This window comes from Terrapene carolina, unplaced genomic scaffold (genome assembly GCF_002925995.2).
Source record: "Terrapene carolina triunguis isolate 2854851 unplaced genomic scaffold, T_m_triunguis-2.0 Scaffold68, whole genome shotgun sequence".
Taxonomy (NCBI): Eukaryota; Metazoa; Chordata; order Testudines; family Emydidae; genus Terrapene; species Terrapene triunguis.
In genome coordinates, this window is record NW_020664419.1 from 65,837,016 (window position 1) to 65,861,806 (window position 24,791).

The 24,791-nt window shown below is 44.2% G+C and overlaps 1 protein-coding gene across 1 annotated transcript in view; it reads left to right on the forward strand.

The window, feature by feature from the left end:
* The window catches only part of SYT1 (synaptotagmin 1), a 313,691-nt gene that overhangs the window by 228,570 nt on the left and 60,330 nt on the right, over window positions 1-24,791 (forward strand). Inside the window, exon 7 of the mRNA XM_029910863.1 lies at window positions 12,794-12,911. Coding sequence (XP_029766723.1) covers window positions 12,794-12,911 — 118 coding nt within the window. The remainder of the gene's footprint in view (window positions 1-12,793; window positions 12,912-24,791) is intronic.

The following is a 24,791-nucleotide window of genomic DNA, read 5'->3' on the forward strand; positions in this document are numbered from 1 at the left end:
CAATGTGAAAGGAGGCCAGTGCTACTGCTGGAGTTTTAAGCAGCCACAAGTCTGCGGCTTACCATTATTGCCCGCTCCAGAAGTTCAGGTCTCCAGCCACAGTTCTCTGAACACTCCAAGACCTCCGCAAGTCCACAGGCACTGAAGGCGACGGCCGAAAATTCGACCTTGTCCTGAGTGCGCATGTGAGAGGTTCAGTGCATGGTCTTGTTCACAGAGAAAGACTAGGTTCTTTGTATACAATTTCATTTATCTGTCTCAGGAATTCACTCCCTTTTTACAATTCACACAGACACATCTGCGACTGTCTCCCAACCCAGCCTGTCAGCACACTCCCAGAGGCTAGCGCAGATTAGGCGGAGGAAGAAGAAGACGCGTGAAGACATGTTCTCAGAACTAATGGACTGCTCCCGAGCCCAGGCAGCCCAGCAGACACAGTGGAGGGAGAACTTGTCACAAATGCACCGAGCAGTCATGGAACGGGAGGAGAGGTGGCGTCAGGAGGACCAACAGGCTACTGAAAAGCTGCTTGGACTAATGAGGGAGCAAACGGACACGCTCCGGCGCCTTGTGGATGTTCTGCAAGACCGGAGGCAGGAGGACAGAGCCCCGCTGCAGTCTATCTGTAACCGCCCTCACCCGCCACCAAGTCCCACACCCCCCTCACCCAAAGTCCAAAGAAGGAGGGGCGGCAAGGGCCGTTAAAACTTTCAGTCAACCCCTGCAGACTGCTCTAGCACTAGAAGGCTGACATTCCCCAAAATTTCATAAGCCCTTTCCTACCCACCTCACACAAACCCCCGTCCAAGTTTCACACCCCACGTTTCATGTCTGGTTCGCAATAAAATGTTTGTTTCTCTCCATTACTGTTTCAGTCAGGTTCTTTTGAGGGAGAGTCTGTCTGGAGGGGGGGAAGGGGCTTGGTAATTGGACAGGACAGTGACCTTTAGCAGGGTACAGAGGCGGTGTCAGGTCCAGCATCAGGACACATACACAGTGCAGTCACTGGTTACCCTGGTCAGTCTGGGAGGTGTTTTTCATGTTCTGGGGGGGGGGGTTGCTCTGTGACTTTGTGGCGGGGGAGGGCAGTTACAGATCTTATGCAGCGGTCCTTATCCTGGCTCACAGATCCACGCAGCAGGGAATATGTAACCCTACCCCCCCTGCCAGAAAGTCACATAGCCGACACATACACACAGTCCCCCCCAGGAGTGCTGGCAGGCTCCATTGAAATAACCAGTCCACCAGTGCGGAGCCTGTCATTCCGGGAGTTTAGAGGCATCATTTGCATCCGAACACTGAACCCGCCCCCCGCCACAGTCTGCGTCCCCGGTTTAAAATATTCCCGCGAAAACAGCAATACAGACAACGGTGTTCATTAACAAAATCGAAATGATTTTATTTTTTGGGAAGGGGAAGGGGGTGAAGGGGGTATGTAACTGGAGAGGATAGTCAAAATGAACTGGGTAAAGAAACGGGGGCAGATTCAGCTTTTCTGTCCACAAACTGAAAAGTCACTGGTTGCCCTGCTCACTCAGGAACCTAGCTTTCAAAGCCTCCCGGATGCACAGGGCGTCCCGCTGGGATCTTCTAATGGCCCGGCTGTCTGGCTGGACGTAATCAGCAGCCAGGCTATTTGCCTCTAGCTCCCACCCCGCCATAAAGGTCTCCCCCTTGCTCTCACACAGATTGTGGAGCACACAGCAAGCTGCAATAACGATGGGGATATTGGTTTCACTGAGATCACAGCGAGTGAGTAAGCTTCTCCATCTCCCTTTGAGACGGCCAAAAGCACACTCCACCACCATTCTGCACTTGCTGAGACGGTAGTTGAACAGTTCTTTTTCTGTGTCCAGGGCGCCAGTATAGGGCTTCATGAGCCAGGGCATTAGCGGGTAGGCTGGGTCCCCGAGGATGACTGTAGGCATCTCCACATCCCCAAGAGTTATTTTGTGGTCTGGGAAGTAAATACCTTCCTGCAGCCGTCTAAACAGACCAGAGTTCCTGAACACGCGAGCGTCATGAACCTTGCCCGGCCATCCGACGTAGATGTTTGTAAACCGTCCCCGATGGTCCACCAGTGCTTGCAGCACCATTGAAAAGTAGCCCTTTCTATTGATGTACTGGCTGGCCTGGTGGTCCGGTCCCAGGATAGGGATGTGAGTCCCATCGATAGCCCCACCGCAGTTTGGGAATCCCATCGCGGCAAAGCCATCTATGATGACCTGCGCGTTTCCCAGGGTCACTACCTTTGGGAGCAGTACCTTCACGATCGCCTTGGCTACTTGCATGACAACAACCCCCACGGTAGATTTGCCCACACCAAAGTGGTTCGCGACTGACCGGTAGCTGTCCGGCGTTGCAAGCTTCCAGAGGGCTATGGCCACTCGCTTCTCAACTGTGAGGGCTGCTCTCATCCTGGTATTCTGGCGCTTCAGGGCAGGGGACAGCAATTCACAAAGTTCGAGGAAAGTCCCCTTCCGCATGCGAAAGTTTCGCAGCCACTGGGATTCATCCCAGACCTGAAGCACTATACGGTCCCACCAGTCCGTGCTTGTTTCCCGGGCCCAGAATCGCCGTTCCACGATATCCACATGCCCCATTGCCACCGTGATGTCCTGGGCGCTGGGGCTCGTGGTTTCTGACAGCTCTGTGCTACTCTCCGACTTCAGGCCATCACGGCGGTGTCGTAGCCTCCTCGCCTGATTACTCTTCATCTGCCTCAGGGAAAGGTGTATGATAAGCTGCGAGGTGTTGAGAACGGCCACAAGTGCAGCGATGGTCGCAGCGTGATCCATGATCGCAGTGCTGTGGCGTCCGCGCTGTCACTGACCAGAAAAGTGCGCGAACTGATTTCCCGCCGGCGCTTTCATGGAGGGAGGGAGGGCGTTAGTGACGGACGGATGACGACAAATTTTTTTTACCCAGAAGGCATTGGCGGCTCGACCCAGAATTCCGATGGGCAGCGGGGACTGCGGGAACTGTGGGATAGCTGCCCACAGTGCACCGCTTCCAATATCGACGCTCGCCCGTTAGTGTGGACTCACAAAGTCGAATTACTGTCCTTAGTGTGTCCTTAGTGTGGACACACACGTTCGACTTTGCAATATCTATTCCACATATTCGATTTAAGTAAAATCGAATTAACCTCGTAGTGTAGACATACCCTAAGTAACAGATCAGTAGGTGTGCGAAAGTTACATGCCAAAGGAGTAAGAAGAGTAGGATTGTAGTAGGAAAAGCAACCAACTGGAATGTACAAAATCAAGCAGCTCTTCCTCCTTTCTTACCCAGTCCTATTTCTACACCCAGATCTCCTCCTACTTGCTCAGCATGTAATTTTCACCAGATTGATGATTTTGCTCTTTCCATTACACAGATTTGTAATTTACACCACTATGTACAGCAGCTTCCAATTTGGTCCTTTACTTCCACGTTTAACCCTAACTACCATTTTTTCACTGAGGAGCCAGAGCTAGGATATATCTTCCAGTACTTTCAATAAATTCTCCCGATTCACACAACCATTTCAGGTTCCGGTTCAAAATTGCCCTCCTAGTTTTGAAAACCTACCTCCTGGACCTTGCCTCTTTGATTCCATCTCCTCTCTCTCTATTCATTTAGCACCTGCCTCCTTTCTGTCCCTTCTCAGAATGTTGTCACTGTTTGATGCAAAAACCTTCTTCCCTGTCATTTGGAACAGGCTTGCTGCATCTCTCTGCCCTCATGGACTTTCCACATCTCTTCTTAAAACATAATATTTATCACTTGACTGTGCCTCTTAATTTTCTCTGAGTTTGTGACCAAATGCTTTAATTTTAATTCATTTTTTTAATTTTAATTTTAATTCAGTTTTGAGGTTCTACCAAGGCATGGGAGGTTTGAAGGGAGAATATGACCAATGTATTGGGTCTAAGCCCCAGTAATAGTAAAATCAAGCAGGGAGATATTTTGTCCATTGGTACTTGAGATCACCTTGGAGGTTAATCACCTGGACTCCTGTGAATAAAGCCTGCTCTCCTAAGTAAGAAGGTGCATGATAGGACAGCTATCTGTACATTATTTATATTTAATAATAATTTAAAATATTTTAATCAGGAAGTGTGGTTTGTGCAGTTCTGAAGAAGATTTCTTTTTAAAAAATAACTTCTTAGGGATTTTTAGCACCTGTATAGGTACATTGAGGCAGCTGTTTTCTTGATAACATGGAAGCAAAATAATCTTAGCACTGCAAAGGAATAGTTCTGCTTGTCAGGTTAATAATTTCATAGAATTCATCTAGTCCAGTCCCCTGGACTCATGGCAGGACTATGTATTATCTAAACCATCCCTGACAGGTGTTTGTGTCGTTAAAGTCCCTAAATGTATATTTAGAGGGTCTATAATCTACACTTCAAAAGTCTGTAAATATGTATTTCCATAATCAGCTTTTTGAAAAGGTTGGGGGAAATTGTGCTACCAGTCTCACTGAATAGCACCTTACCCCAAGAGCAGTTCATGAGCCCAGGGGCAAGATATTACTCAGTGTGAATGAGTAATGCTCAAATTGTTCCACAAATAGACAAATCCAAAAAGATTCAATGCTACCACTGACATCCTATTCTGAACTCTTCCCAGTGCCCCTCTAGACAGGGCACCTCTTTCAGATTTCGGTGTGCAGAGAAACAGAGACATCTTTGGCATCATGGGCCCATCATCCCTTTTGCAAAAAAACCCATGAGAGAGGAAAAGATACTAAGGAAGGTCTGTGTGGTTCAGCAGGTGGAGTTTCCTAGCTACCACCTGCTCAAGAAGAGAGATTTGCAAGCATGTGAGGGCAGAGCGAGTGAGGATGGCCTTGCAGCAATATGAAGCATGCGGCCCAACCTGGCAGAACTTGATGCAGTTGAGAGACTGCCCCTCCATGGGTCTCCATCCTCACTTGAGATATGTGTTTCTAGCACCTAATCCAACTTGTGCCATCCCCACTTTTCCCAGAGAGTTTTAGAAGGTGTTGATTGGCAAGAATGCTACCAAGAGCAGCATAAATTCTGTCTGGAAATGTTGCTGGGGATAATGATACACGAAGGAGTCCTTTTCTCCCCCCTCCTTCCAATCTAACATGTAAACCTATGCCCAAACCCAACAAATTGCAGCTGCAACTTTCGAAAGCCACATTGCAGCCCCTTTAAATGCTCCTTTTTCTGATCGTTTTCTACTCCTCTCAGCGCTGCACAGCGGACAAGATGATAAGGCCCAATATTGTTTTGGGGTTTTATTTGTTTTTTAAAGTATGTCAGAAACATCAACTTTTTTGTATCCTTCTTATAAAAAGTATGAAGAATATTATATGCTAGAGAGGGGCACTATTCCTAGAGATTAAGCACCATGAATGAGAGTAATCTGTGTATACAGCATTTTTTTTTTCAATACCTCATTAGGAAACTATTTTACCAAGACAAAAATGCAGAATCAAGAGAAGAATCATCAGAAAAGCATGAGGCACTCAGAGCCTTCTCTACAAGACAGCATCTATCTCAATAGGTCTTAAACTGGCCTTTTGTAAAGCAGCAAAAATGGTGCCCGTGCTGTCACAAATTCATTTCTGTTCTGCTCAGTTGCAGCCTCTTTAAAAGTAATGAAATTATCAAGCTGCTTAGATGGAAGGAGCCTTCTGATTGGCAGTTGGACATTCTAAGAGAATAGGTTAATGTCTGTGAACCTCACAGTTGGATGTTTCTAACACTATAACTGGAAGTTTCCATCCAGTGATCAAAGTAATTTATTAAAATAAATTATTTATACACAAAGCTGAAAGAAATTCAAAATGACAATAAAGCCCCTGCATGAGATAATCACCCCATCAGAGGCACTAATCTGTATCCTGTAGCCCTGTAGGGGTTGGCAATTATCTCACAAAAACCACACCTCTACTGATGGATTTTTATTGCTTCACTGCAGTACTGCCACTCAGAGTATTTTGGCTGCTGAATATTTCAAAAAGTTAACAGATAAATTACAGTGCACATTAGAAATATGAAATTGGATGCAATATTGTACATATTAGGAATAAAAACTGGATGCAATAATTTACCCCAGAGGCAATTTCTTTGATGTGTAGGAAGCATTTATGGAACGCACCAGCACAGATTTGAACAAAAAATTGTGTACTACATGGTACTTTACGAGCTTTTAAAGAAGTGCTTAAGCTGTTTTCTCAGGTTTTTCATTGTGATGGGCCCATGTTTTAATGCAGTTTCCCAAACTGTGGTCCATGTAAAGCTTGTTGGTGATCTGTGAACTAGCTGTTCACATGGTACTGGCTCCTCCTCCTTGTTTCCTAAATGCTAAATTGCATGCGAAGAGGCTAAAAATAAATGCTTTCCTAAAGTTACATGCTTTCCTGCATGTAAACAATTGTAGTAGTTGCCACAGAGATCTTACATGATTGCGAATGGGAAGAGAGGTAATCCATATGAGACATGACAGTCTGTCTTTTAGGATGTGGTTCACCCCATGAAAAAATCCGGGAAAGCCTAATTTAATGTGTTGGCATATGAGAGCCTGTAACTTTTAAAAACTAAAAGCATTATTGAATTGTATGAATATCAAGAATTAAAATCCCCTAACCTGGGGTAAAATGGTATTCCTTGTCATAAGGGGAGCTCTCTCTTGAGTTCTGTACTTAATTTTAGAGTAATTGAAAATTAAAAATTGATTTAAAGGAATACTGGGCTGCACAATGCAGAGATATTCTTACTACTTAAAGCCCTGATTCTGCATTCTTCTTTCTTCCTTTCTTCGTATGGTTGGGGTAGGTAGAAACAACTACAAATTTATATTTAAATTTGATAGCCAGCACATTGCTGCAGCACTGAACTGGTGAATGTCCTTCAGGCCCCCCGACAAAAGAACGAAGGGAACACTCAGATACAATGTGCTCCATTTTTTTTGTGCCTGGTGACTAGTAGGGTGACCAGATGTCCCGATTTTATAGGGACAGTCCCGATTTTCAGGTCTTTTTCTTATATAGGCTCCTATTACCCCCCCACCCCAGTCCCAATTTTTCACATTTGCTGTCTGGTCACCCTAGTTACTAGGGTTGCCAAGCATCCAGTTTTCGACCAGAACGCCCAGTTGAAAAGGCCTGGCGGCTCCGGTCAGCACAGTTTACAGGGCTGTTAAAAGTCCAGTCAGTGGCGCAATTGGGCTAAGGCAGGCTCCCTGCCTACCTGCCTGCCTGGCTCCACGTAGCTCCTGGAAATGACGAGCCTGTCCCTGTGGCCCCTAGGCACAGGTGCAATCAGGGAAGCTCCATGCGTTACCCCCGAACCCCTTGCCCGAGATCAGAACCCCTCCTGCACCCTAATTCCCTCCCAGACACCGCACCCCAACCCCCTGCCCCAGGTCGGAACCCACTCCCGCACCTCAACCTCCTTCCCCAGCCCAGAACCCCCTCCTGGAGTCCGCACCCCGTCCTACACCCCAACCCCCTGCCCCAGCCCAGAGCTCCCTCCCATACCCTGAACCCCTCATTTCTGGCCCCACCCCAGAGCCTGTATCCCCATCTGGAGCCCTCACCCCCTCTTGCATCCCAACCCCCTGTCCCAGCCCAGTGAAAGTGAGTGAGGGTGGGGAAAAGCGAGCAACAGAGGGAGGCTGGAGTGAGGGGGATGGGGCCTCAGAGAAGGGGTGGGGCGGCGGGGAAGGGGGCGGGGCAAGGGTGTCAAGTTTTGTGCAATTAGAAAGTTGGCAACCCTATGTGACCACAGTTGCATACAGGTGTTTGCCTCATTTTCCATTTAAAGAAGGTTTGTCCACATCTCCCATGAGTTGTCCTGATGCGATTCAATCTGTACCAGTCTTTCCGACTGTAGCAGGGTGGTCACCCCGCTCCGGCCCTGAAGGGGTTAAAGTAGCCCTGGAGAGGGCCGCAGCTGGGAAAAGGTAGGCTGATCGGGAAAGCAGACACAGCTGTGGCCAGCTTAATCAGGGCCCAGCTGGCCCTTATAAGAGGGCAGTGGGCCAGAAGCTAACACACACTCTCTCTCTAGCTTCCTGAGAGAGAAGGACCTGGCTGCCCAGTAGCTGAGAAGGGTACCTGAGGTGTAGCAGTGCTGGGGAAGGGCAGAGGGAGCTGGGGAGCCCCAGCTTATTAAAACCCCAGGCTCTTCTAATCTGTGGAGGCTGGATGTGCAGTAGGACCGGGACACAGTTGACTGGAGTCGATTTGAGCGTCCCTGTCGCTATGTACATAGCATTATTGAGTTGAGTGTCAAGGAGTTTAGTGTGACTGCTGTGAGACCACACTGGTGCATAATATTCAGCTGCAGAATATACCAAGCTAATTGTTGCAGTTCATAAGGTCCATGGACTGAATCCCATGATGTTCCAGCCAATTTTCTGATAAGCGCGACATGAGACCTGACCTTATCCTGGTCAGGTGTTCTCGAAGTGTTGTCGCAAGATGAAACTCCAGTCCAGTATAAGACCAAGATATTTTGGACCTTGTGGTTGATGCTCTTACCGCAGAACTGCACATCAAGTTTGGTATTAGCCATTTTATTGTTCAGATGGAAAGCAGTTATCATGTTTTTTTTTCAGGTTAGGCCTAAGTTTCCAGCATTGGAAATAATCAGCCATTGTGCTAATATCTCGGGTTAGGGTGCAGCTGATGGTATGGAGGCTTGTGTGCTGAACAGCCAGGGCAACATCATCCGCATACGTGAATCTCCTTGACTCCGTCACTGGTATATCTGTGGTGTATAGATTGAAGACTATCAGAGTCAGGTCAGAGCCCTGAGGGATGCCATTCTGCATTGAAAACCATGTGGGCAGGCCCCTGCACACTAGTGGAGCCCTGCTGAAGTCAAGCCATCTAGTTCTTAATGTAGGATTGGGGTGTAACATTTCAGTATGTGCTGCATGGATAGCATATATGTCTCCGTGCTGACAGGCTATGGGTTCAAATCGCACAGCAGGATCTGGTTCATATTGAGTGTTGACTCTGAAATGATTGTCTAGAGGAGGTACTATCCTATTCAAAGTATTGATAGAGAAGTTTAACAAGAACTGCAGAGTAAATATATAAAATATATATTAATCACTACGGATGATATTTTCAAAAGCACTTAAGTTATTTAGGAGCCTAAATCCCAATGAAAGTCAATAGAAATTATACTGCCAAAGTCACTTTTGAAAAATGGGACTTATGCTCCTAAACCATTTAAGCTCTTTCAGAACTTTTACCCTGAGTGTCTAAAGATAAATAGGTACCTAGCGGGCTTTTCAAAAGCAGCTAAGCAGGTAAGATGCTTAATTGCTGTTGCCAGAAATAAAGTTGCTCTGAAATCATTTCCTAACTTATGAGTGCTTGACTTCGCGACCTTAAAAATGTTCCTTTAATACAGTTATTTGTATATAATATTTATCTAAGGGCCAAAACCTGATTTTTATGCAGGACTCTCCATTGTTTCCTTTTGGGAGTTCTGTGTGAAGACTTTTAGCAGTGTGTGGTTATTAAAAAGTGGTACTCAAAATTGCAGAGCTAGACAGCAACTTTGTCACTGAACAAAAATTAACAAAATCCCATCCAGTGTGGGAAAATATGATTACAGCATAGGGGAGGCTTTTCTGGATGTTACAGAGGGTAAAATAGTAAATTTGTCCAAGTCAGATAATGACAATGCCACTGTGAATTCATTCCCTCTCCCTGTACTGAAGTACACACTACTTAGGAAAGCAAAAATTAAACCTGCCCAAATAATGCAATTAAAATACAACCATGTATCATTAAAAATAGATCTGACGTGAAACCCATGTAATAGACAAAAATAATATCGTTACTTTTTTATGCCTCCCTTATCTTTCCCTAATTATCTTCCTTTCCATCTGCTGTCATCTCTTCCTATGTTATGTCTAATTTAGGCCCAGTCCTTGACTATGGTGGGACTTGTTGCCAGAGTAAGAGTCTGTGCATGCAGCTTTACGTTGTAGGCTCCTTAGGACATGAACACTCTCTTTTACATGTCCGTAATATTTCAGGCACACTTATGGATCTGTTTAAAAAATATTATCAGTGATTTTCCTCCTCTTTCTTAGCTGAGGCTCTGATTTGTACACTTAGTTTCTTCAAAACTGGCAGCTGCCATATCCTCACCAAGTTCCAAGTTGGGGACCAGCTGCACTTTCAAAATTGGCTAATTTGGACAAAACAAAAAATTCGTCAAATGAATAGACTTGTACTGTACTGCAAAGATGCATTTGTGGGATGGAAAAATTTCTTTAAAGATAGTTCTTTTCTTTGCTCCCAAAATTAACTGTGGGATTAGATTATGTGCCAAAAGGAGTGCCATCGTTTGAAAGAGAAGCAGTGATGTCTGAAATGCCTAATTGAAATGTTTAGTGTAACCTGATTCTTCTGTTCGCTAAAGCAACACAGATAACTCCCCAGAGGCACCATTGTGAATGAGAGGAGATAGCAGATCTAATCACCCTCATGATCATTTCTGAACAGTGTTTTTGTTCATTTATATCTCTCTTGTATCTTAAAGTTCAGAAGTATTTGTCCTTATTTTTAACACAAAGTTTCCATAATTTTGAGAGTAATTCAGCCTTCCCTGAAGTGCCATCACTGTAAGGAATATATTTAACAGCAAAACACAACAAGTTGTGGTCGCAGGCTCCTCACTGATATGTTGTGACGCTCAAAGCAAGATGTGTAGAGGTTAGCACTGTGTCCCTTCCCAGAGCTGCCATCCTATCCAATCTGGTACAATATGAAGGAGACAAGACCCTTTTGCAATCATAGAAATGTAGAGCGGCGAGGGACCTTGAGAGGTCATTTAGTCCAGTCCCCTGCACTGAGGCAGGACCAAGAAAACCTATACCATCCCTGACACATGTTTGTCTAACCTGTTCTTAAAAACCTCCATGGACGGGGATTCCACAGCATCCCTAGGTGACGTGTTCCAGTGCTTAGCTACCCTTATAGATAGCAAGTTTTTCCTAATAACCAAACTAAATCTCCCTGGCTGCAAACTAAGACAATTACTTCTTGTTCTACCCTTGGTGGGCATAGGCAGAGGGTGAAAATATTGTTTGGGTGTGAGGGGCTGAGGAAAACTTAATAGCTACCCCAGAGAGGACCAGGGTGTTGGAAAGTGAGTCTACCCCACATTCACCGGCCTGCAGTGTACGTACTGAGGTCCCCTACTACTGCCACATCCTCCTTTCTGCAGGAGAGAGGGGACCTTTGTGCTCCCTAGGGGAGTGAAGTCCCTACTACCATTCCTGGGAGGACAAGGATTCCCAGTGCCACAGTTCATGCCTCGCTGGGAGAGGACCCCTACCACCAACATTCCTAAAAGATGGGGGATCAGAGTGCAGGGGCAGAGTTCCAGGGGTGGAGCCACGAGTGACCCAGGACATAGTGGGCCTAGTCAGGTGGCTATTCAGTGGCCTGCCAAATCCTTCTATGGCATGTTTAGAGCATCCATTACTGTGGTATAGAGGTCTATGGGAAGCAATTTGGTGGTCTCAGTTCCTTTCCTGCTGAACAAATATCCATGCCCGATACAAATATTTACAAGTATTTTTCCAAAGCACTGCAGCTCACCACGAAAAATGAAAGGACATTTCAAGGGCAATAACTGACATTCTTAGCAGAGAGAGGCCAAAGACTGTACAGGTCAGGGAGACTGATATATTCTGTCACACACCGATCAGGGAGAAGTCATGTTGGCAGCAGTGGCTTCTGTCCCCCAGGGCTGGGCCCAGGCTCTGTGCTGGGCTGGCATGGGGAAAACGGGGGGTGAGGTTGGAGAGTGGGCCTGCACAACCCTGCACTCACCCAGGGGACTTGGGGAACAAGCCCACCCAGCCCCACACTCACCCCAACAGCAGTGGCTCCCTTCTGTCCTGCGGGGCTGGACCCAGGGCTTGCAGAGACAGCTCCACTAGCTCTGTGTTCAGTCTGGGCAGCAGCAGTTCCATCCTGTCCCAGAGTGCTGGCCAGGGCCCAGTTCCCCACTGCGTTCCATTGGCTCTTGGCGCTAGGAGGAGCCAGCGACTGCATCATGTGGTGCACATCAGGGCTGGGCATGTGGTGGCAGGGGGCAGGGGGCAGATGTATAGATTTGGGGGGGGCTGGACCCACTCTATCCTAGCCACCCGATGCCTGTGTTGGTGGGCCTGGAGAATATTGATGACTGTCTCTTTATAACAGCTTCTAACATATTTGAAGACTGATATCATGCACCTCAGTCAGCCTTCTGTCCTCTAATCTAAACATGCCAAAATTCTTACCTTTTCCTCATAGATCATGTCTAAACTTCTGTTTGCATGGTAGGAATGACCCCAGTTTACTGTTTCACTGACAATAATGTAATGATTATTTGGATGAGTGCTAACCAACCAGCTGAAGCTGAAACACAATATGAGGAACAAAAATTGTAACTCTGCTGCTTTGTGTTACAGCACAAGTGGAACCTCCGAAGGCCTGATCTTGTGGGGTGCTGACTTTGTGCAACTTGCATTGAAGCCAACTGAACTCATGGGCATTCAGCACCTCACAGGATACAGCCCAATGAGCTTAAAACAGAGTTGCTGAAGCAGGGTTCAGGTTTCCCACTTTTTAAACTGAACAGCTTGAAGCTGATTTCTCAGACTGTAATATTACACATTTTATTTTAAAACAAGTGTTTGAAATACAATCCAATTAACCTACTTTGTGGGCTTTCAGAAGTCCATGTTTTTTTTAAAAAACGTACTTAAACTGATTAAAAATAGCACATTTCCTTGTTTGTTTTCATAGCAAGAGAAGTTGGGTGATATCTGCTTTTCCCTTCGCTATGTGCCTACTGCTGGCAAGCTGACTGTCGTCATTCTAGAGGCGAAGAATCTGAAGAAGATGGACGTGGGTGGCTTATCAGGTAAGTTTAAGGAAGTCTGCATGTAGCAGATACTCTGCTAACCTGTAAAGCAAAGGAACTGCTTTTCCACAATAGCCCTCTCCCTTGAGAAAGTGAAGAGTCTTGCTTATATTCTGAAGTGAATTTTGCAGTCACTAGTACTCATTCGATAGCTGTGTGCATGAGAGCCCATACATAACTTAAAAACAATCCAGTGCATTATGCATTGCATTCAGGACTTAGACAAGATCTAAACAATTAAACAGTCAGATGACACTGCAACCTCACTGTAATTTCTTCCTTTCCTGTTGCCTGGAGATAAATATGGATTATTCAAGAGGAAAAACTCTGATTATACTTCCTATTGTCTTTCTAATCTCCCACCAAACCTTGAGAATGAGCTGCATTTCTCTGCAATGTTTCCGACACTGTATAATACAGGTACTTACAACAGGTCACTATACTGGCTAGTGATTGAGGTGCTGGGGGTGATTGTGTCTACATTGCAAGGGCTTGATTGTGACTGGCTCATGCACAAGGGTAGGAGGGACACCCTCTCTCTTGTTCCTATGTGCGGAGGGTGGTCACAGTTGCAGTCCCTGTACTTGTGGGAGAACAGGGGTTGCTTCCTCCCTGCCCCATTGGATACACAATGCCCGAAAGGGGTTAGGAAAGCATGGCCCCATCTACCTTTTGGCAACAGCTCATAGTAAGGCTGGCACACTGTGGGTAGGATCATCTGCCATTCTAAGGGATGGTGAAGCCTGCACATGGGAAGTTTGGAGCAGGATTGTGAATCACAGTCCATCCCCAAAATCCTTTGGGAGTGGTGGAGCTCCACACTGATCTCCATTCATGGCTGTGACTAAAATACAGAACCTAGCTAATGCACGAATTACACATTAGCAGAAATCAAAGTATGTGCTGTTAAATAAGATAGTTTGTACAAGGAGAGATCTTACAAAAAGTTTTTTTTTATTCACCTCATGTTTAGAAGAGACTATTTGTAATTTCTCATCAGTTTATACAAACACAATGGGAATGGGGTTGTTTCTAATAACAACTAGGTCATGGTCTAGAAATAGAAACCTTTAGTGATGTCACTACGGTGGAGAGAGGACTGGAGACTATACCGTAGGGAATGATCTCCAGTTGGCAAGAAGATGATGGATGAAATGATCCAATAGGTATGTTTTGCTTATTTCTACAAATCTATGTTAGGACTAGAAAGAGTTGTGTCAAATATTCATACAGAACTCAGGAACTTGCTCAAACGACATACTGCATTTGATAAACATAAGGAGGGAAGGTCACAAAGTGAGGAAATCTGAGTTCCTCACTAGCTGCCTAGGTCCCATCTTGTCCCCACCCTCCCCCACTATGTGCCATTTTTTTGTCTTCAGGGAAACAAGGTAATCTCCCTTCCCTTCTGATACTTCCTGTGCCTTTGGGGGCACAGGTACCCACTACTCCTATCTTTATAAAGGGACTGCCAGCCTGGGTCATAGCCCCTAACTTCTACTTACAGGAAAATAGAAGATGGAAACACTCCCGTTTTCATCACATCTAGCTCTGTAATAAGCCAAGAGGCAGCAAGTACCCTTAAGGTTTAGCATAGTAATTAGAGATTCCCTAGGAAATCACTATCTATCATGTGCTATCAGTAATGTATTAACAGACCATAACGATAAGACAGACAAACTTGTATTTTTAAGATAGCAGACAAGGAAACATCCATAATGAAGATTCATAGATTTTAAGACCAGGAAGGATCACATGACCATCTAGTCTGACCTCCAGCATTACACATTTTATAGAATTTTCCCCAGCAATTCCTAGATGTAATGCAATAACTTCTGGTTGAGCTAGAGCAAATCCTTTAAAAAGATATCCAGGTTTGATTTATAGCTTCAAGTGGTGGAGAATTCACCTCATTTTCTGGTGTGTTGTTCCAATCGTTAATTCCCCTATTAATTCTTCTATTGAAACTTTTGCTATTCTGAATTTGAATTTGTCTAACTTCATCTTCCAGCCATTAGATTTTTTTATGTATTTGTCTGCTAGATTAAACTGCCATCTACTATCAGAAAGCTCTTCTTGTTGGTAGGTACTTATATACTGTGATCAAGTCACCTCTTGACCTTCTGTTTGGTAAACTTAATAGATTGAGCTTCTAAAATCTTTCACTGTAAGACAGTTTTCCTGAACCTCAAATCATTCTTGTATCTCTTTTTTGAATCGTTTCTAATTTTTCACAATCCGTTTTGAAACGTGGACAATGGAGATGTGGTACTGCAGGAATAGCCTCATCAATGCTGCATATGGAATGAATTGCAAATAGATGCTAATGTGCATCTTCTTTGAGCCTTATACTGTGATCCTTTCAATAGCATTTTTTATTACTTTGTATTATAACCTATGATCAGGTTCACATCATGGGGTAAGTCTTGTGACTCAGTTACAGGGCAGAGAGTCAGGACATCTGTATTCTACTCCAGGCTATGCTACAAACTTACTGATATTGGAAAACAGTAATTCAACTGTGTAAGTAGTAATGGGACTACTCATGTGAGTAAGGGGATCACAATGTGGCCCTAACCTCTATGTACCTTGGTGCTCTCATCTGTTGAAAAGGGATGATAATTCCACAAAATTGTTTTGTGAGATTTACAAACCTTAATGAATTAAAAGCATTCTGTGAATTTCAGATGGAAAATGTTATCTTAAAAATGATTTGCAAATAAGCATGTTTAATATTGCTCTAAGTGCTGAAATGCCTCAAATAGTGCAAAAGATTATTTCGAGAAGGGAATTAGATTCTGCGTTCCTTTGCTAGGACCAAGCCATCCTAAAGATACCACCCCTCCTCGGCAACAAGCAAACCCAACAGGACCCAGCAGTTGTAAGTGGGGGGTCTGAAAGTCACTGATCTGAGGTCAGCTGTAGAAATATGAATTTCTGCCAGAGCCTGTTTATTTGGAGCCTTTCAGAACATAATACAAAACCTATTCTAGGGTAGGTGATTAAAAATAATAGAATAGAATTTAAATAAAAAAATAATCAAGATGATTGATCACAGATGGCAGCGTATTACAGTCCTCCATGCTGTTGACCATCATCATTTTGCAACACATGAATTGAGATCCACTCCAAAAGAGTTTCGTTTGCCTGACAGTCACAAATAGCAGCAAATACAATATCTCTAATATAAAAACCAAGGCCTTGTCTACACTACACAGTTTTGTCACAAAAGTCAGCTTTTGTCAACAAAACAGCAGTGGTGTACACCCGGAAATGCTCCTCCTGCCAATCTCCTGTTATGCCGACCTAATAAAACCACCTCAACGAGAGGTGTACGACTTATGTCGGTGTAGTAATGGTGACGCCATGACTGTGTAGATGCTGCATTCCTTACAGCGGCTGTTAGCTGTCATTCTTGTCTGCTGCCTAGTCTCCGCTCCTAGCCGGGCTACCTCCCAGGGTTCCAGCATGGGCTGCCACCCAGGCTCCCCACTCCCTACTGGGAACCCTGCTGCCCTCTGGCTCCCTGCTCCCCCCCCACTGGAAGCATGGCAGCCAGCTGGACTCCAAGTGTAGATCTCCCTGCCGGAGGCGAGAAACCCTGGGCAGCCTCCCCCTGCTCCTAGCTGGGAGCGTGAAGGTGAGAAGCCCTGGGGGGCAGCTGGGCTCCCGGTGGGGAGCTGCATGGAGCTGAGAGCCCTCGCTCCGAGTCCCCCACGATGCCCTTCTTCAGTCGGTGGAAGCGCTCCTGGCGAGGATGTGCACCTCCGACGGAAGAGGGAGGGTAGTGTGGGCATCAGTAATTACTGCGATGGCTGTAAGTCAGCCTAAGATAGGTCAACTTATCTTTGTAGTGTAGGCATAGCCTAAAGGTGACATAATGTTGGTTTAAAGTGGGAGAGTTGTTTTTACTATGGAATATCTCTCTCCCACATAAATCATGCAGAAGCAACTTTCAAAACCAAGACCCAGATTCTTCCCCCACCTCACACTAAATAGCATCTTACTCTGCAAGTAGAACTACTCTTGGAATAAGATGTTATTCAGTATAAGTTGGGGTGGCAGGATGTGATCCCAACAAATGAACTCCTTTTCCAGTATAGTTTTGTGATTTCTGTCCCCCAGAAGCAAAAATTGCTTTTCATTTTGTAAAACTGCATCACAGTGGAGGTGGGAATATGTGAACAATCAAACATGATCTTAAGCTGAATATTGCCCACACATTCAACAGCACTTACTGTCACTCGGAGGAGGCCATTAGCAGGAGATGGAAATTATGTAGGTGTCACATGGAAAAAAAATCTTAAAAGTTTGTGAAAAATAGAGAAAAGTCTGCTGTTTTTCAAGTTAAAAACCATTTTATTTTTTGTTATTCTTTCCTGTTGTGAGAAGGGCATGCGAAAGGGGGAATAGGAAGGGATATGGCATTATGTTACACCTGAACTCTGCGCCCCACAGAAGAGTTTGTTACCTGTATGGCATGTTCAAAGGAGGAGGAGCACCCCAGCTCCTGTGGAATTCTGACATGGGCAGCACACACATTGCAGGTGCATTAGAGAGAGGGCAGCAGGTTTCCTTCACCTTTTGGGTTTTGTTGCTGGTGTTGGTAAATGTGTGCAGTGCCTTTTTCACATGGAGGAAGATCCCTGTGCAGCATTTTAAGGGAGTAGGAACTAGTACCCTCAGGGTATGTCTACTCTGTAGCTGGGAGTGAGCCATCCAGCCCAGACACACAGCCTCACACTAGCGGGTCTGGAGCTATAATGCTAAAAATAACAGTGAGGACATCATGGTTTGGGCTGGAGCTTGAGCTTGACCCCCTAGGCTTCAGAGCCCCAACTCCAGCCCAAGTCATAACAACCACATTTTTATTTTTAGCACACTAGCTTGAGTTGCACTAGCATGAGTCTTTCTAGCTGGACTGGGAGGTTCAGTGTAGACATACCCTCCATCTTCCTCTGCCCCTCTTCCTCCACATAGAACTGGCCATGATGTCGCCCAATAGCTTCATAAACCTTAATTCAGCAATTCGTAAAATTGTTGTTGTTGTTCTAAGACACCCCTGTTCAGGACAGCATTTTAATTTACCATTATAGTCAGTGGGATTTAAGGACATACTTAAAGTTAATCATGCATTTAAGTGCTTCCCTAAATAGGGATGGGCTGAAGTGCTTTCGGGAATGGGCAATAAACTTCTAGGCCTTAAACTTAATTGCAACATCAGGCAGCAACTAAAGCAAGCCTTAGCTTGAAAACTGGAACTGCTTGGCCCTAGCTCATCAGCTCAACAGAACAAGTGGAAATTCTTGCTGTTGCTGGATGAAGGCTTCTGGCAAACAATTATGTATGTTTAAAAATGACATTTTAAATATTTTACTGGACTTTGATATCTGGAAAGTGTTATCTAGAAATGTTGGGTGTGAAAAGATTGTCTCTGTTTGCCAACATTTGGTAAGACCTTGCTACATGGTTTTATAGGTAACATTTTCAGAAGCATCTAAGTAATTTAGGCACCTAAGTCCCTTTGCAAGTCAATGGGAGATAGGCTCCTAAGTCCTTTAGGAGCTGTTCAAAATTTCATCTATATTATTTGGACAAGTTAAAAAGATTTCAAAAATGGGTTGCAACTCAGCCCCTCCATACAGCCAACAAAGTAAGCCCAGATTTACAGCCTCCTCCCTGCAGATACTGTCTGCATTTCCCCAGCAGGCATAAAGCCTGTGTGGCAAGCTCCTATGATACCTGAGCATAAAGGGTGAAGAGGGGCATGGCTGGAGTGCACTGCATTCTACAGTGACTTCGGATAAATTATGGCAGCCCCTAGACAGCTCTAATCTATGCCAGAGTCAGGATTTAAGAAGAATTGGGAAGAGAATAGAATTGTAATTGGCTCCTTGGTGGTCCTTTCTACAAAATCAAGCAGATCTTGGCATAAAAGAGAAACTGGCCCATAATCCAGCCCATTATGTTTCTAAACTAATCTCAGTATTAATGGATTATAAATAGAAAATACAATCAGATTTTCAGCATCTTTTTGTCTGCAAAGCAAAATATCATAACCATAAAACTATCCCAAGGGATCAAATTATATTACAACAGAAATAAAGCTACAGTTTCCTGTAATTAGACATCTATTTTCAACACCACCTTCACATTTTAAAAGGCTTTCTTGGGTGTCTTATAAAAAAAAAAGTCATTGACAAGAAAAAAATAGTTTAGAGTCAGAATTTTTGAAGAGATAGTGAATGCTCATGAATTATGCAAGTCAGAACTTTCATTTTAATAACTTCATTAAAATATAAAAAACCTTAAAAGCCAGCCAACATGAATACATATAATATTGTAGAAGAGAAATACATTGAGTGCTGTGACCTTGCTACCAGCCATATTGAAAGAATAATGCGAAAAACCTTAGAGGAAAAGAAAAGAGATTTATTAATGGGCAAAATTAACAGTAAAAAACAAACACCACCACAATTACATATCCATCTATATTAATCCTAAAGACCCCATCAGAGTCTTTACACTCTGTACAGAAGCTATCCAGCCATCTTAGGGTTGTCTGTAATGCCTATCACCTTAACATCTAAGCTGTCACTGACTGGCAGAAACACAGGCAAAAGATGAGTGCAGCCTGCATAGTTATCTAATCCCTCCTGAACAGCCTCATGTGTGACCCCAAGGTAAATTCTGTTTGTGTTAGATTGCCCACCTGCGGAGGGGGGGAATCAACTCAAAATAACCAGGTGTATCATCTTCATAGCACCCTTGTGTTGAAACTGACTCTTCTATGTTGATCAAAATATCACCTGATGATGTCCTCCATATCACTGTGTAGACAGGAATTTACCTCTCTGATCCCAGCCTTTCTCTGCTCTGGCACAGCTGGTAATTTCTGTGCAGTCTTTTACCTGCACAGAAATTACCTGGCAGGTTGCTATTTCGGATTATAGAAAAGGCCTAAGGGAGTTGGTCCCTCCAATCCAACTCTGTCCTTCCCATCCATCAGTTGATCATTTTCCTCAACCGGGGAAGCCAGTTCTGAGGCTGAAAGCTTCAGGGATTTGACATTTATATGGGCTAAAAATCTCCATATTATATCAAAATTAAGAGCTGTAAACCCTCATACTTCAGGGCATACGTCAGCCTGGGTTAGGAAGAAACTTTCCTTATGGATAGGTTTTCCTATGTTTGTTCATTTGTGGCGTGAGTGGAGGAAGGGTAGAGAGGGTTGCACTTTCCACTGAATCATCTGCTACAGGCTACTTGACTGCAACAGCATATTGAATTAGATGGACCATCTAAAATATGGCAATTCCTACTAAGAAGGGACATTGTTTCAGCAGAGTCAAATTGTTCTGCTATGTTTTCTTGCAATGCCTAGGGTGAGAAATAGATTGTACATGCCGATTAATGATTAAATTAGAATTGTACCGAGCTTGTAAACATTGCTCTCAGAAGCTTTAATACAAGCCCTTTACTACAAGCAAAAGACATATAAATTTATTCAAAATTTACATACAGTAGCTATTTTAGCACCTGGATTATTTGAGAAGGGAGAGATTTCTAATTACATGTATAAACCCCTATAGTAATACACGTTGACCAAGGATAGAGTGATCAACAATCAGCTGGTCAGATTGATAGATGAACCTTGTAAGCAAACTGCTCATTATCTCAACTTCAGATCCGCGGAAAAAAAAAAGTGTGGAGGAGGAGGACTTATCCTTCCAGTGCTAATTTTCCATTCCTTCCCTTTCCACTTTTAAAAAGTAATAATCTTGCCTTTTTAAAACTAGATTTTCTCATTTGGTCTAATTTTAAGAGGGTTTTTGTTTAATTTATGTTGTACACCTCTACCCCGATATACACGAATTAGAATATAACCCGGTAAAGCAGCGCTCTGGGGCGGCGGGGCTGCGCACTCCGGCGGATCAAAGCAAGTTCGATATAACGCGGTTTCACCTATAATTTGGTAAGATTTTTTGGCTCCCGAGGACAGCGTTATATCGGGGTAGAGGTGTATTTGTTCTTGTTCTGTTGTACAGCAACCCCAAGCAAGAGGAAGGCCTATCTACATATAATTATTATTAATTTATTAATAATTATTTTATTAAAAATGTAGTTCTTAATATCCAAGATTTGGCTTAACTCTACAAGAACATCATAACAATATGAGCTGCTGTGAAATAGATTCAGAAAGCTAGTGCTGGAGTTCTTGAGGCGATTAGTCAAACAGAGTTGCACATAGGCTTACCAGCAGGTTTAATTTGCTTTTAATAATGCTGGAAGCTGCCGCAGTTGAGATACTGGCTGTAAAGCTGCTGCCTATTTCTTGGTTTTGCTATAATTGTTTATAAGAAACAATTTAAAAAAAATATTATGCTAAAATCAGGGAAAAAAGAACCAGAATAAATATATTTTTAGATCAATGGTTAAATTTTGCCAAAAGCTTGAAAAATATAGTTTAGGATTTTGGGGGTGGGGGAGGGACTCTGTAAAGCCACATGATTTGTAAAGCACCACAAGCATTTTAGTGACATTGCTGTGCATTTCAAGTTCTAGGGAGCTTGTATTACCTTCTAATGAAATTATAAAACTGATTTGAAAATCTGATTACACATTACTTACATTTTACATGCTTTTTTCCCCTTGTCTAAGCCCTGTGTGGGCAGGACAGGTGATTGATGTGTACTATTTTGTGTGTGACTGTTTTATAGGCTTCCCTGTTCTGTTTCTAGGTGGGAAACTGGCATGTGTGTGCATCTCAAAGGAAAGGGAAAAAATCACAAATTAGAGCCTTGATCCTATATTCCCACTGAAGTCAGTGGTAGTTGTTTACAGTAATGAGAATTGAGACGTCTAATGCCCAATACTGTGCTGAAAATATACCTGTGAATGTATAGGAAATGGTGGTTCTGGCACTTCTATTGCTAATGTATACTTTTCTTGTAATAAAATATATAGGAAAACAGATTACATATTTCTTATTCTCTAGCAATATTGCCAGTTTATATATACTTTTTCAGGTGGTTTGTTTGTGGAAATTTGTTTACTAGTCTGAAGACTCAAGGTTCATCAAATATGTTAGAAAATGTGAACTTGTCACAGGGGAGGCTCTCCCTTGATAGCTGGGAGATTAGATTGCCAAACAAAAATAAAAGCAAAGTTCCAAGTTACAAAACTATGCCATATCAAAGCTCTTCTGTTTCAAGGTAAATAAAATTAGGAGAACAACATGATTTCTTCTCTCATTGAGTCCAGGCTCCTCCGCTTTCAGTTATCCATTTCCTCTTCTGCTTTCTGTGAACATCAGCTTGATTCTGTAACATAATGTGCCTCCACGGCATTCTCTCCCCAGCAACTTTACATGTCCTGGTTTATTTCCATAACCCTGCAGAAGTGACAGAGAAATCAGGACCATGGGCCTTGGTCGTACCTGGGCAACACAAGCCAAGCTGTCTTTGGGCTACTGTGTACAAAGGGGTAGAATATCCATGACAGTAACTTAGTTACATGGGAATTAACCACTTAAGAGGATAATCAAATAGCTACGGAAAGTGTAGAATTACCATTTTTGCCTCTTCCAAAAGTAGGATGATGATCATAGAATATCAGGGTTGGAAGGGACCTTAGGAGGTCATCTAGTCCAACCCCCTGCTCAAAGCAGGACCAATTCCCAACTAAATCATCCCAGCCAGAGCTTTGTCAAGCTGGGCCTTAAAAACTTCCAAAGAAGGAGACTCCACCACCTCCCTAGGTAACGCATTCCAGTGCTTCACCACCCTCCTAGTGAAAAAGTTTTTCCTAATATCCAATCTAGATCTCCCCCACTGCAACTTGAGACCATTGCTCCTTGTTCTGTCATCTGCCACCACTGAGAACAGCCGAGCTCCATCCTCTTTGGAACCCCCCCTCAGGTAGTTGAAAGCAGCTATCAAATTCCCCCTCATTCTTCTCTTCTGCAGACTAAACAATCCCAGTTCCCTCAGCCTCTCCTCATAAGTCATGTGCTCCAGACCCCTAATCATTTTTGTTGCCCTCCGCTGGACTCTTTCCAATTTTTCCACATCCTTCTTGTAGTGTGGGGCCCAAAACGGGACACAGTATTCCAGATGAGGCCTCATCAATGTCGAATAAAGGGGAACGATCACGTTCCTCGATCTGCTGGCAATGCCCCTACTTATACAGCCCAAAATGCCGTTAGCCTTCTTGGCAACAAGAGCACACTGTTGACTCATATCCAGCTTCTCGTCCACTGTGACCCCTAGGTCCTTTTCTGCAGAACTGCTACCCAGCCATTCAGTCCCTAGTCTGTAGCAGTGCACGGGATTCTTCCGTCCTAAGTGCAGGACTCTGCACTTGTCCTTGTTGAACCTCATCAGGTTTTTTTTGGCCCAATCCTCTAATTTGTCTAGGTCCCTCTGTATCCGATCCCTACCCTCTAGTGTATCTACCACGCCTCCCAGTTTAGTGTCATCTGCAAACTTGCTGAGAGTGCAGACCACACCATCCTCCAGATCATTAATAAAGATATTAAACAAAACTAGCCCCAGGACCGACCCTTGGGGCACTCCGCTTGAAACCGGCTGCCAACTAGACATGGAGCCATTGATCACTACCCGTTGAGCCCGACGATCTAGCCAGCTTTCTATCCACCTTACAGTCCATTCATCCAGCCCATACTTCTTTAACTTGGTGGCAAAAATACTGTGGGAGACCGTATCAAAAGCTTTGCTAAAGTCAAGGAATAACATGTGCACTGCTTTCACCTCATCCACAGAGCCAGTTATCTCATCATAGAAGGCAATTAGGTTAGTCAGGCATGACTTGCCCTTGGTGAATCCATGCTGACTGTTCCTGATCACTTTCCTCTCCTCTAAGTGTTTCATAATTGATTCCTTGAGGACCTGCTCCATGATTTTTCCAGGGACTGAGGTGAGGCTGACTGGCCTGTAGTTCCCCGGATCCTCCTTCTTCCCTTTTTTAAAGATGGGCACTACATTAGCCTTTTTCCAGTCATCCGGGACCTCCCCCGATTGCCATGAGTTTTCAAAAATAATGGCTAATGGCTCTGCAGTCTCATCCGCCAACTCTTTTAGCACCCTCGGATGCAGCGCATCTGGCCCCATGGACTTGTGAACGTCCAGTTTTTCTAAATAGTCCCGAACCACTTCTTTCTCCACAAAGGGCTGGTCACCTTCTCCCCATACTGTGCTGCTCAGTGCAGTAGTCTGGGAGCTGACCTTGTTCGTGAAGACAGAGACAAAAAAATCATTGAGTACATTAGCTTTTTCCACATCCTCGGTCACTAGGTTGCCTCCCTCATTCAGTAAGGGGCCCACACTTTCCTTGACTTTCTTCTTGTTGCTAACATACCTGAAGAAACCCTTCTTGTTACTCTTAACATCTCTTGCTAGCTGCAACTCCAAGTGTGATTTGGCCTTCCTGATTTCACTCCTGCATGCCTGAGCAATATTTTTATACTCCTCCCTGGTCATTTGTCCAATCTTCCACTTCTTGTAAGCTTCTTTTTTGCATTTAAGATCAGCAAGGATTTCACTGTTTAGCCAAGCTGGTCGCCTGCCATATTTACTATTCTTTCTACACATCGGGATGGTTTGTTCCTGCAACCGCAATAAGGATTCTTTAAAATACAGCCAGCTCTCCTGGACCCCTTTGCCCTTCATGTTATTCTCCCAGGGGATCCTGCCCATCTGTTCCCTGAGGGAGTCAAAGTCTGCTTTTCTGAAGTCCAGGGTCCGTATTCTACTGCTCTCCTTTCTTCCTTGTGTCAGGATCCTGAACTCAACCATCTCATGGTCACTGCCTCCCAGGTTCCCATCCACTTTTGCTTCCCCTACTAATTCTTCCCTGTTT